We start from the raw sequence: 14,800 nt of genomic DNA on the forward strand, positions 1-14,800 counted from the left end.
AGGCATATAATGCACAAATTTCAAGTTCCTATCAATGCTTCAGCAATGAAAATAGCGAATCACACTATCCAGTAATAATCAAAGACATTGAAAGAACATAACTTGAAATTAGGGAGAGCCCAGTTAGAAGTAAAATGAGGAAGTTGTTCTTTGGCAAAGGACAGTGACAATCTGGAACTGAGAATCACATATTTTTATATGGAAGAGGTATTAAGAGTACGGATCAAAAGATGAAAAAGTGGAGATAAAATCATGGTCTAACTCAATGATGGAGCAGTATTAAAAGGATCACCTTTGTTCCTATGAAATAATGGCACTACAAAATAATGATTTTATATTCATAATTATGATTTGATATGGAATTATACCACTACTTTCTTTGTAGCAAGTCCCTAAATAAATGATTGCAAGGGACACAGTAAATTTAGAGCATTCCCCAGATATGGGGACAAAAGACTGGCCACCAGCCAAATGACTAACATTCAACAAAACAGCCTGTTCATAAATGCTATCCGTCCCAGGCTTAGAAGCAGCTTCCTACAGGTTTTCCTACAGGAGAAATATGACATAAAGAAGGGGGAAAAAAACAAACAGAAAAGGAAAAAGTGTGTCAAAGAATTTAGCAGATGACTACAGGAATAATGTTGTTTGAAATTCTGAACAGTATTTTGCAAAAGCAAAACTAGATATTGGGCTGGTTTAGATGCCAGTCGACAGTACAAGTCTTGTGAATGAATTCACGCAACCTGAATCTAGTTTTTTTCTTTTAATTTGCTCATGGGATATTGATGCCCATCCCTATTTACTGCCCATTCCTAATTTCCCAGGAGGCAAGTAAAAGCCAACCACATTGCTGGGGGTCTGGACTCACTTGCCATCCTCATCTGGTCTGGCCAACAAATTACCTCCCCAATAAGGACATTAATGAAACCAGATGGGTTTTATGACAATCGACATGATCGCCATTAGACCAATGTTTTACCCTAGATTTCTGTTGAATTCAAATTTCATCCTCTGTCATTTGAATGTAAATCCCCGGAACATTAGCCTGGGGTTCTCAATTACTAACCCAGTGACATTACCAGTATGCCAACATTGCCCCTACTTGTCAGTTGGCATAGATCTAGTAACAAATTACATCTAACATGGTTTTTCTTGATAATATCAGACAGTTCAAAGGACAGTTTTGAGTGATACAAAAATACCATAGGGACAAGTGGGTTTCAGAAAGTGCAAGCTTTGATATGATTTATATTAGTGTATGTGACTGAACTCGTAACCCAAGGATGAGATTTTAAAATCCATGGCACCAGGAAAACTAAAATTATTTTAATTAAATAGATCTGGAAAATGATAGTATAAGCAAAGACCAGCAAACCATCTAATGTACTTTAGGGAAGGAAGTCTACGTCTTAACCCACTGTGGTCTATATCTGACTCCAAACCGACATGTGTTTCATTCTTAACTGTCTGCTAATAACCTAGCAAACTAATGCATTGTACAGACATGACAATAAATGCTGTCCTTGCCAGGAAAGCCTACATCCCATCAATGAACTTAAAAAATTATTTGTGCTCCTTTCCAGTTGATACTTGAGTTCTCCATTTCTCAATACTGACATCTTCCCCTTTTTGTACAACATACATAAATACAAACCATAGTGATTTAGAACAGAGTGAGGAGCTTTTTAAGTTATTATAGCTTCTCCTATTGTCAGGAAATGAGCAATTTAAAAATAAGAAAACTTCTTTAACGGCCCTGTGGAACTACACTATTGTTCAGCATGGTGCAATGGACAGGAAAACTAAAGTCTAATCTTCACCTCCAAAAGATTAACTCATTTTGCCACTACAGTTTACTCAGCACTTTGGGTGAGTTTTGAAAGAATGGCAGAGGTCTCACTTCTGGTTGATATGTGCAGGCCTCTCCTGCTTGTTGAGGACTTCAAATGAGGACAGAAATAGTTTTTGCTATGAGCCGAGTCAATGTGAAGTCTAATTTGAGATTGGAGAGTAGTCGATGATGTAGCAACAAGGACTTGCATTTATAAAGCATTTTAAAAATGGTAAAATGTCCAAAGGCACTTCATATCAAACAAGATTTGGCATCAACCCACTCAAGATGTTAGGGCAGGTGGCAAGATGTATGTTAAAGTGTCTGAAAGGAAGAAAAGCAGGTAGAGTGGCAGAGAAGCTTAATGGAGAGTTCCTAAGTCTAGTGCTGAGATAGTTAAAAACTTGCTAGATGTGCAAACGGCCAAAATTGGAAGGGTACAGAGCTCTCAGGGCTGTGCAACTTGAGGAGGTTATTGAGATGCAGTGGCAAGGCATGCACTGTCCAATCATTATTAGGCCCCTTCAAGAGAGGATAGACATAAAGTGAAAACATTTAAAGCATATTTTTGATAGACTTTACCAGAGGAATCCTATGTCATGGAAAATAGCAAATCAAAACACTCACCAGACATTTACTGGAAATGCCAGAAACAAAAGTAGTCACTGCCTGTACTGATATTGTAATACATCCATTACCAGGTAGATAATTTTATGAGGAATATGGGGAATAAACGTTACTTTATGGAAAAATTACACAACAGATTTTCACAGTATGAATAATACAATGTCACACAGTTAAATATACACTAAGCTTTTAATGTGATGCTCTTTTAATGAATGTCTGATAGCTGTAGCCAGACAGCATCTGACACAATGAACCATTTGTGGGGACAGCTAACCTTTCACCAGAAAATAATCTTAACAATAAAATTAATTTATGCAAACATGCCTTTGTATAGCACTTTATTATGCCCTGCAGGTATCTAAAAACTACCTCACATGCAGCAAATTAGTTTGAAGTGCAGACACTGTTGCTATCTGGATAAAAACAGACAAGGTGCGTAAACCTGAAGGAGTGCAGTCAAACCTAACAATTCATTTTTCCAGGGTGTCAATGTTGGCAAGCTCACTGTCAATTCTTAGTTGTTTTCTAAAGGTGGTTCAACCATCAGTTTTCAATTTTCACTAACCTTCAGATGGTTTAAAATTTCACAGTGGTCACATTAATAGAGAGAGTTTCAACCAAAAAACATGACATACATTCACTTATCATAACATTGTCTCCTTATACTGCACAGTAATAATAATTATCCATAAGTTGAATAGCATGGACTCTTGGTCAGGGACCTTACAGCTTTGAAAGAAACTCAAATACTTGTAATAAATCATGTAAGTCATGTTTGTTGTGTGGAAATGACATTCGACATTCAACATGTGATCCATAGCATTAGATACTCTAACAGCAGATTTTAAAATCATTGCTGAAGGCATGGTTTTGTTTGAAGTAGTCAGCAAGAAACTGTGTCCATCATACAATTTGAAACATAGCAATATTGTGTTGTAGCACATTGCTGACTGATTCAAATTAAATGTTCCTCCACTTGATGACTTCCTGCTTATAGTTAACATATTTGGCAGAGATACACAGCAAAGGCACTGAACAGAGCTACTCTGCAGGGAGTTACACAGCAGTACTAGCAAGGAACTACAAACAGATTAGCCATTCTAGCCCCCACTCCTACAAAAGAGTCAAAAAGAGTGATGAGGAGACCCAAAAAGAAACAAACTAACAAGAACATGTCAGGAAATTGAGAAAATAGAGACTTTAAACTTACTCAATTAAATATTTGTTATTTTATTGTCTTTGCTGCTGTCAAGGTACTCTTGGTCTTAAACCTTCAAGTGCACACCCATGTAATTCAATAACAATCATACGGTGAAAATCATTACTTTTAAAAACAATAATCGATGAACTAGCAATAATCAATTCCAATACATTTTCTGAAGCACACGTTAGCTTTATGCTATAAAATACATTTACGCAAAGTGAAGTTTTGCATATTTTACAAAGGTGCAGTTAAATGAAAATGGAGATACTGTATAAAAGTTCAACAACAACAACTTGCTCTATATAGCACTTTTGATGTTGTAAACTATCCCATGGTACTTCACAGGAGAGCTGCCAAACAAATATTTTACACTGAGGCCCACACAAGGAGACATTCAGGCAGCTGCCCAAATGCTTTATAAAAGAGTTTGGCATTAAAGGGTGTCTTAAAAGAGGAAAGAGGAGAAGACAAGGGAACGGTTTGTGGGTGGGCTGGAATCCAGAGTTTAGAGCCTTGGCAAATGAAGGCAGAATGGCCATTGTTGGAGCAATTCAAACAGAAATACTGAGGGAGCAAATTTTGAGAATCACAGATATCTCAGAGTGCTGGAGGTCTGAGAAAGAGTACAAAGATGAGGGGTGAGACCATGGTGGAATTTAAAAATAATGAGCATTTTAAAAATCGAGACATTGCATAATCAAAAGCCAATATATGTCAGCAAGTAGAGGGGTGAGGATGAATGTGCTGCAAGTTAGGGCATGGGCAGCAGCATTTTGGATTACCTTAATTTTATGCAGGGTAAAAACATGGGAGGGCAGCCAGAAGTGCATTGGAATAGTCGAGTCTGCATGTAGCAAAGCACGTATGTGAAGAACAACCAAAAATGGTGTTGAGAGCTGTGGAAAGAATTATTGAAGATATCTAGGATTCCTTGGTCTGCCAGAACATATATGGAATAAGTGTGGCCTCTCGACTCATGAGGCACATGATCAAACTGCATGCAGAACACTTATGCAGCACAGCTAAAACAGACTTCCAAAGCAAATGAGTTGTCAGTCACATGTTCATATCACAATACACCCACTGTATCAAATGCCAAAAGCAAACTAAACAAAGACAGTCTCAATCTCCTGGATCTATTGTGAAACTGGCTAATATGAGGTAGCAAGAATCTGCTCCTATGCATAATATTCACTAACAAACCCACATTATGTCTTTTGCAAGAATCTGCATGTCTGTCTAAAATTTTGCTGCAACAAACTATCAGCTTGGCTTTGATGACAGTACTTGAGGAAGAAAAAAACAGCTCCCAACAATTCTGAAAAATGCCTAGATAAGCTGAATCACATTTATTTTTGAAAGCGGCATGAATATGAGGCCACTTCTATGATGCAATGTGAATAATAGCTCAAAGCATTTTTGCCTTCTTCAGATCACATCCTCAATTTTTCACAGGGTGTTGAACCACAGGTAATGTTACAATGTGATATTGTAACAGGGCAGAGTGAGCAGGCAGGTCTCAAGTCTACCTCAGTGGCACAGGGAAAAACTCCATGTTTCTAGTATTATTCTGAACCACACGCTAACCAACTAATCCCCTAAAACTGCTCAATGGGTTTGGAGTCCATCCTTTAAAGAAACTTAAGTTCAGAGTGATCCAATTGAGATGTAAAACAATAAAGGGACCACACTGGCATATGGAGATCAATTACGAATAACTTAGTGATAACCAGGTGTCATACTTTCAAGTTATATAAGATATCCAGTTTAGAAGGTTGGATGTTTGGTCGCGAGTTTTTGCCAGGGATTACTGGATCTACGGAAAAAGGTTACTGGCTCATGCAGGAAATGTTGATTAACTGTATTCCTAAGAGCTGCACCTGTTTTTAGCTGATGTGAAGATCATCTCGGAAAAGTAGAATGACTCGATGTAATTCAGGGCATTATCTCCTGGACTAGTTCTGATTGCTAAAGGGAACAGACAGAAATTTTCCAACTCCCAGATAACCTGTTTGGTACTAGTCATTTCCAGTTCCTCCTAAGAAAACACGTGGATCTGGGTTGGCGAATGTAAGTATTTTGATGTGTAAAATTTCACAATTGTGTGGACGGACAGATGGATCAATAAGTATTTCCCTATAGGTCTGTCACTTCAGCAAGTTCATAAACACAGCACTGCAACAAATACTGAGAGCAAATATATCTCAAAATTCATCAGATTTAGACACTGTGCTAACCACCACCTGGATGTTCACCTCCAAGCCACTCACCATCCTGTCATAGAAATTTATCACCATTCCTTCATTGTCACTAGGCCAAAATCCTGGAATTCCCTCCCTAATAGCCTTATGGGAGGACCTACAAAACATGGACTTCAAATGGTTCAAAAAGGAACTAGGGTTGGGCAATAAAATGTGGCCCAGCCAGTGACACCCCATCCCAAGAGAGAATTTTAAAAAATGGTCCAACAATTTGCCTTTGTCTCACCCTCAGAAAAACAGTTAAGCAAAGTTAATGTGAGTTTTTTTAGTACCTAAATCAGGATTTTCCAAGTGGTAGGATTTCCCACTTCGCCACCTCAAGGCTCTGTGGGAACATATGCCTGCTGCTATTGGCTGCCCTGGTGCAATTTAATGTTCTAATGACTGGCTGGAGATGAGACTGCCACCAATCAAGCAGGAGAAATTCTGACCCCAGAGTGTGGTTGGCCAATCTGATTGGTTGGTTTCTCTGTCTAATCCCAGCAGTAAGTGTGGGGCTCCAAGGGCTAGGGGTGGAGGTGAGCCTGGGGGGGAGTAAAGGGTATTGGAGGAGAGGTGGCAAAAGGAATGGTGTGCAGCTGCAGGGACGACCTTGCACAAATTTCAATCTTATCCTTTCCTGCATTTGTAACCAAAATATTTAAAACCTTCTTTGCAAGCTGGTGTCAGGTGGATCACTGTATTCTTCATTATTTTCAATATGGCTTCCTTTAAGTGTGACACACATAGAAAACAACATTTGCATTATTAGCTTAGAATGCTTCAGCAAGTGGTCAATCAAGTATCTTGTCAGTCACTGAAAATATCCCAACTTATGTTTCTGTGACTATGTTACATGATACATTATGCATTACTCTAAATTGTTTCAAGAACATTTGAGAATTCATTATGGATTCAATGATCTCTCTGACCTTTGAAACCTATCTGTCTGTCAGTGTATTGATGTAGTAATTCCTCTAAGATAATTTCAAAGTGCATTTCACAACCTTAGCATGTTATTTAAAATCTATTGCACGGCACAACTTGAGTATTCATATCAAGGTAAATGTGAATGTGTTGCTGGAATCCGAGGAATTAAACGATCATATGCTGACATGGGTCACATTCACCCATCACTGAAGTTCTTGCTATCTGCACTGACTCGCCATTAAGCAATGGCTTGATTTTAAAATTCCCGTATTGCTTTTAATTCTCTCCATGGCCACACTCTCCCAATTACTAATATCCTCCAGCCCTACAATCTTCCAAGATCCTCAGAGAACTCCTCCAATTCTGGCCTCTTGAGGGTGCCCGATTTTAATTGCTCTGCTAATGGCAGAATTCAGCCTTCAGTTACCAGGGTTGTAAGCTCTGGGATTCTTTCCTCATATCTCTTTGCCTCTCTCTTCTATTAAACACAGCTCACTGGCCAGTTTTTGCCTACCTGTCTGAATACTTCCATTTGAGGCTGGGGTAACTTTGTTTGGCAATATTCCAACTAAGTGTCTTGGAACCATTCACAACATCAAAGATATAATATACATTGTTATCACTTTACTGTTGCTGTGCAAAATGAATCCATCATATTTTCCTATATTAGTAAATATGACAAAGGGTTTTTTTTTTAAACTGTGCTCAATTTTTTGCAATATTCAAAGAGAAAAGTTCACCAGAACAATTTTTTTAAGATAATAAAGGCATCAAGGGCGTGGAGTAAAAGCAGGAATATGACATTGAGATACAGGATTGGTCATGTTCATATCGAATGGTGGAGCAAGTTTGAATAGCTGAATGGCCTACATCGGTTCCTAGTTTCAATGTTTCTAACAATGTTCAAATAAGGAATGGGGGGGAAAAAAAATTCGCAAAATGATCAGGAGTGGCTGCAGATTTCCTCATTTTAAAATCTGATTCCCATGATCACATGCAGGAATAGCCACACTTTAAAGCATAAATATCTGTTATCAACCACTAGTTATTGAAAGGCTGGATGTTTTCACTCAAAATAAAACCATTCTCTTTAGCAAAGAACAAATGACTCAGGTCATCCCTTGTGTTGAGTCACTGCAATCAAGCAATAGTCATACCACACGAGAGCCAGACAATGACGGTTTTTCCAAAACAGTATCTAACCATCTTCCCTTATCATTCAACAGCATAGATCTTCCACCATGAACATCCTCCAATTTACCAGCAATCAGAAACGTAAACTGATTAGCCATTGGCTCTGTGGCAGCTGGAGGTCACAGACTAGGAATCACGTGATGAATAATTCATGCAACATCCAACATACTCAGAGTTGACATGGCTATTGTTTCCCCAAGCTCCAACAATAATATGAAGTGCCAGCCCTGTGAACTTACACACCAATCTTTTACCGCACTGTACACTTTCAAAAGACCCACAGGAGCCAATACAGTCACTTACAGCATGAACAAACTTAAATAAGGAGGCTACTACCACCAAATCACCTTCTGATTCCCTACAATCTGTCCACTATCTACAAGGTACAAGTCAGGAGGGTGATGGAATATTCCCCAATTGCCTGGCTAAGTGTAGCTCCTACACTCAAGAAGCTCAACACAATCAAGAACAAAACAAACTATCTGATCACCACCTGCTCCAACACCTCAAACTTTCATTCCCCATCACACAAATGCACAGCAGTGTGTACCATCTTGCGTACAAGATGCACAAAAGCATGTTCCAAATAAGTGAACTGTACCACCTAAGAGAACAAGTGCAACACTCATCAAGGGTCTTCTGACAGCACCTTCCAAACCTATGACCTCCACCACCCTGAAGGAGAACAGCAGCAGATACATAGACACCAACAACTGCAATTCCTCTCCAAGCCATAAATCAAATTTGACTTACTACCATATCACTGCTTCTGCACTGTCACTGGGTCAAAATCCTGAAACTCCCTCCCCAGCAGCAGCAGTTCAAGGTAACAGCTCACCACTATATACTCAAGGGCAATAAATGCTACTCTAACCGACAATGCCCACATTTTGTGAATGAATTAAAAAATGGTTTGCCCCTAAACACACAACCTCATGACTTGGGACTATATTCCTTCACTATCGCTGGGTCAAAATCTCAGAACTCCCCCTCCAACAGTATGCAGTGTACCACAACACCAGATAAGCTGTGTACGAGTGTAAGGCAATAGCTAACTACCATCAATTTAAGAGCAAATACAGATGAGCAACAAATGTCAGCCTTGCCTACAATACTCACACCATATGACAGAATTTTTTTAAAAAACTGGTGCATGAAGTTGCTTACCTCAGTTGTTACAACAGTGAGTTACGTAGCAAGTTACCAACACTTACCCCAGATGATACGCATAATTGGATAACCTATTACAAAATCCAAACTACAGCATGTTACTCAAACTGTCATTTGCAAGCTGCCATCCAAATATAGAGACTGCCCTTACATTTTACAAACTTCTACCATCTGGCACCATTTAGCGCTACAGATATCGTAAGCTGAGAATTGTGTTTAATTATGGATGAGATGAAAGATTTATAAAAGCTAGAATGTAGCATCATAACACTTCAGACAACTCAATATCAACAGTGCCTCAACAGATAACAATTGGTTAACTGTGGGCCTGAACTATTAAACTTTCCACACATAACCAGAAAGTCAGAGACACTCACATGCCATTCCTGTATTTTGAATTAATGCCATCTATAGTGAAGGTTAGTATATTGAAGGTTGGACAAACAAATCAATTTTTTTCCCATCTTGTCCTTCAATCATTTCACTTGAATTCCAGAAGAGTGCTGGTAGGTGTATTTGTTTTGTTTCTGTGGTGTAGACTTCTGGTCTTTCCTGCCAGATTGCACATCAAAAACAACTTGCCATTATGTTAACGTTTACTCATGAATAAAGAAACCAATAAAAGTTTGCATATCTATGGAGATAAGCAAATCATAAATAATTGTTTAACTGGGCAAAAACAAAACACTTCAAATAAAGTCTTTTTTTCTAAAAGTTTGATACTGATTCTGCTACTACCTATCAAGTTTTTAAAATAAGTAAAAGTTGTAACAATCCCCTTCTTCATGCATGTTATTCTTGGTCTTTGTTTGATCTAGATCTAGTCTAATAAGCCTAGTATAGTGTTATGGTTCCTGGGCCCCCTACTGGTGTTGCTTACAGCTGATCAAGTTCCTGCTTTTATGGTAAATTATATAGGGCATGCAGAAAACTTGCTGACTGTAGAGAAGCAAATCTGATCCTGCAGAACTATAACACAGGTTTATACTTTGGCTAAACTGTTCTCTTAGTATTTCCTGTTTATGTCAGTGAGATACCAGGGGTCACTTCTGTGCAGGACGTACCTTGTGCCATCTTTAAAACATTAATCCATTCCATCTCAGCTCAGCTGAAGTGTGATCCAGCTTTAAATAGCAATGCAATCAATTTTGTTTCTCAAAGTAAATGACCTCAATGAAGAAAATTGATGCATAATATTTTATTAAGCAGTAGACATTCTGGTTGCCAGTGTAGTTACTAAGCCACTAGGGTTATACATATGCTACTGAGTTGACTAGTAAACAATCTCCCAAGGGAGAATTTACACTGTATTGTAATAGTTGTGTCAGTACTCTTTGACCAACCTAGATAAACAGCATAAAATACACTGAGTTATATAAAATGTATGTAGTTTTTTTTAAAGTAGCTGCTATTGTAAGATCGCTTTAGAACTTCACTATCATATCTTGTGTCCTACTACATTTCAATGACTCATCATGCCAGTGATCACCACTGGCTTCCTGTTGCAGGCATACATAAATCAAAATCCTTATTTTTATTAGAAATCATTACTGCACTCTTCAACAGCACCCATTGAGTCTACGCATTCTCACTAGCCGATACAACCTAAAAATCTGTTCTAAAAACCTTCCACTTAGACACATCTCTTCACTCAACAGCTCCTCAGATTCTTACTTAACTGCACAGTTGTCACCTTACATCCATTTCCTTTGCCTATATCTAAGATTCCATTATCTCCTGTTTACATCTTAGTATATGAAATGTACTGTATTAAGAGGGCCTATTATTCTCAATGTTAGCTGTTTGGGAATAAATCAAATTTGGTGCTGTTCACTCATTCTCACACAATTTTTCACAACTAGACGAATGATAGAAGCTAGCTGGCTTGTCAAGGTTATGAAAAGGAAAGTGAAATCTTTATAATTTTAATGTTGCTGTGAAATTAAGCTGCTACTGATTTAATGACCGAGAAAAAAGGATGTAGCAATCCTGTCCATTCTCTAGTCTGTCTTAAACTGTTGTGAGAGGGAGTCACATGGGCATAGATTACCTGGTTTATTTTCAGCCCTAGACATAGTTTTTGAATTAACGTGTCACATGTGTATAATCCATTTTTATTGAGGCAAGAAGTGGGATTCCAAGCGCAAAAGGATTGACCAACTTTGTTTTTGCAAATGGACTAAGCTACACCAGGGTCAAAATACAAAAGTATTATTCTCCAAGGAAATGACTCGGTAGCAAAGGGATAAAGCTGAATGGACTGTGATACTAAATAAGGTCCTTCTAACTCCCCAGACAAATGTTCATAAGCATGCTTTTCTAATTATTGTAAAATCATGCTACTTTACAATCACTGTTTCTAACAGTTCTAAAAGTCTTTGTTTTTCTCCCCAATTCCTTCTCAACAAGCTGAAGATCTCTTGCAGTTCCACACTTTCAGACTTTCCATCCTGGCAGCTAATAGATAAACATAGTGCAAAGAATGGAGATGTGCTTCTGGACTCTTTTTAAATAATGCAGGGCCACAGAGTATGATCTGACCTTTTGGGAGCAACACTTGTGTGGTTTTCCCATTAAGAAGGGAGCAAACTATGTCAAGGGGTAAAAGTTAAAACTTGTGTATAAGCTGTTGGAATGTTGTAATCGGATTTGTGAAGGAGTTGACTGATTCTGCAGAAGCTGTGCCCATGCCAAGTTCTGTGCCCACTTGTGATATTTCTGAGAGACTGCTTTCGCATGAACTCAGAAAAATGACATAGAAAGTTATATTCAGCAATACACAGGTTCCGTACATGGTCTTAAATAGCAAGAACTGTTCGAAAGAATTGACAGTGGCTGCACAGTGTTTATTTAAAGTTAAATGTTTTTCAACAGTTTATCAACAGATCATGAAGAAACCATCAGCAATGTAATTTATTTACCATTCAAAGATCTCACCCTCATGCAATATTTGACCTATGGAGCAATATTTCTCAATTTTGTCAATAGATTACGTTACCTAGAAATTTCAGGTTGGGGAGGGGTGGAGGACGTTGCCCAAAACAATGAAGGGCAATGAATCTGCTTATTTCTGTTCATGGTACAACTTTGTTACTATCCCTGTATCAGTAATGTGTATATGTTAACAAGAACGTTCCAAAAAGAAATGACTTCAGATACTGTCAATGGTTCTCTCAGCTGGTATTACAAGCCTGTGCGACTATCACCAAAAATAGCTCTGTAGCACTAGATGGCAGTGTCATGGGTTACAGTGAGGTGATGCATTAAAGAGCTTTGGTGCATCCTATCTTAATACCGTAAGTAGATCAGGCCAGACACTGGAAAGTTAGAACGTGTCAAAAAAAAAACACACACACACGCGATAGGCAATGGAATTTCTCACTGGCATTTTGTATTAGACATGACTCTTTGCGCACAGCGATAAAGCAACATTTAAGTTTACCAGGCCATTCTAAATATATAATCTTTACTGGCCAGGCATGAACATCTGAAATAACCGCAGGTGGTTACAATCAACATTCGATAATCAAACAAAGTGAGGTTTATTTATTACACATCTGCAGTGTAAGTCCTCTTAAGTAGACGCGCTACTTAAGATGTGCAGCCAGTTATTCCAGAAATGCAGAGGCAGGGGGTTCATCCTCGCCTCCCAGTGCTAGAGTAGAGCGGAGACGTCAGCACTGCTCGGTGCAGTAAGTACTCATGTGACACACGATCAAACAGGCTTTCATAACCCGTGCTCGCAGGCTTCACGCAATGTATATTAGCATTTAATACTATATAAACAGCATTCGTATTTGTCAAGGTTTTCTTCGGCCTTGCCGGGGGGGAGATATGATTTTTGCAGACAAACGCAAAAATAAAAATCCCTTGCAGCGTTTTATAAATTACATGCAAGAAACTGCTCAAGTTTGTAACTATATAATCAGGAGCATTCGAGATGCTTGGCCCTATCCAGGATCTGGAAAAAAACAGTAATCAGTGTTATCGCGCCTTAGGAGGAGGACGGCGCGAGTTTGGGTAAGAAATAACGAGACAGCTCTAATATGTCACTCATTCTGAAGTGGTCCCAACCGGAGTTTGCTGCCGTCATCTGCCTTCCTCGAGATCATTACATGTGCATTAAATGTTAAGTAATTCCCCAAGTTACGCAACCTCTCACACTGTTTCCTGCTGAATCCATCTGTTTCACTGTTATACAAGAATCGGGAAGGAAGAAATAAATACATTTCTTCATCTGCCCTCATTCTCTAGGAACCTGACTTTAACACTGCCTGAAATAAAGCATCTAGGCGGAGTACAAGTTGCTGATTTTTATTTTGTTTTCTTCCCACCCCCACCACCTTTCTGATTCCCCTTCACGCTGCCTCTTCTGCAGGCGCACTTTGGAAAGCGATCGCGGGGCTCAGTGCAAAAAGGAGAATCGAGACGAGATTAATTGTAACTTGCAGCGCCCACGTGTCCGGAATGAATGAATGAAGCGATCCGAGGCAATTGACACTTGGAGGGATTTGCTACAACTGTAACCCGGCAACGAGCAGGTAACCAGGCAGCCAGGGCGCGAGCGGGCGCTCAGGTGCTGTCCCGGGTTCCGAGCACGTGAAGCCGGTGCCTGCGCTCCCTCTCCAACACAAACAGGACTTTGCAGAAAGAGAGAGGCAGACAGACAGTGAGAGCCGGCTAGCCGCTTCAAGACAGGGCAAAAGAAAAAAAAACACCCCCAACCCGGGCTGCGATTAATAACCGGCTCCACTCTCATGCAGGGAAAGGGAAGCGAAGCGCCGCTCCTTACCTGAGACTCCGCGTTTTCTGTCAGGTAGTTGAAGACGAATAAAGAGAAGTCCTCATCCGTTAGCGTGCAATCCGCCATCTTCCCGCGGTGTGTGTGTGTGAGAGAGTGAGTGACGGTCGCGGAGATCCCCAGAGCCGGCACAGTGAGCTCACTGCTGCTCCTCGGCCAGCCCTGTGGACGGCAGCGGTACTGCAAGTCGTCTGCTCTCTCGTTACACCAGAGGGTGGCAGTGTGCAAGTTAATGCGCTACTCATTGTGTACAAAATGACCCGCGTTACTTGCCGAAGAATGTAAACTTTTGTTTTGAACAACAAAAATAGAAGTTGCTGGAAAAGCTCAGCAGGTCTGACAGCATCTGTGAAAAAAAAATCAGAGTTAATGTTTCGGGTTCGGTGACCCTTCCTCAGAACTTGTTCCTCAGTTCTTTCGGTTTTTATTTTGTACGCATTATTTTTTCTCCCTGACATTTAGAAACTAGGGTGCTGTTAGTCCCGATGTTTCAAAGACGAGAGCATTCGGCATTCTAACCATCAGACTAGTTAGAATTTAGGGCAGAGTAGATTGCAGGATTGTCTGAAGGCAAAGGATATATCAGCAGATGTCTCCGCTTCACAGGAAAATGTCAATCTACAAAAGTAATTAGCTCCCTCACGCAAAACAGGATATATTAAATAAAATAACGAAAAGGGGGAGATTGGACGAAGCAGTGCTGTTACATAATTAACATTATAACAACACTATTAATATACAGAAGTGCCTCAAAACGCAATCAATGATCAAATATATCCTGGATCCGTAAAAGTTTTGAA

At 39.5% G+C, this 14,800-nt stretch overlaps 1 protein-coding gene across 2 annotated transcripts in view; it reads right to left on the minus strand.

The window, feature by feature from the left end:
• Positions 1-14,081, minus strand: part of LOC109933961 (peroxisome proliferator-activated receptor gamma coactivator 1-alpha-like) — a 139,020-nt gene extending 124,939 nt beyond the window's left edge. For both annotated transcript variants that reach the window (XM_048604026.1, XM_048604027.1), the window contains exon 1: positions 13,992-14,081. In XM_048604026.1, the coding sequence (XP_048459983.1) occupies positions 13,992-14,069 (78 nt within the window). In that variant the 5' untranslated portion in view covers positions 14,070-14,081. The remainder of the gene's footprint in view (positions 1-13,991) is intronic.
• Between the last annotated feature and the right edge of the window lie 719 nt (positions 14,082-14,800).

This window comes from Rhincodon typus, chromosome 12 (assembly GCF_021869965.1).
Source record: "Rhincodon typus isolate 14 chromosome 12, sRhiTyp1.1, whole genome shotgun sequence".
NCBI classification, from domain to species: Eukaryota; Metazoa; Chordata; class Chondrichthyes; order Orectolobiformes; family Rhincodontidae; genus Rhincodon; species Rhincodon typus.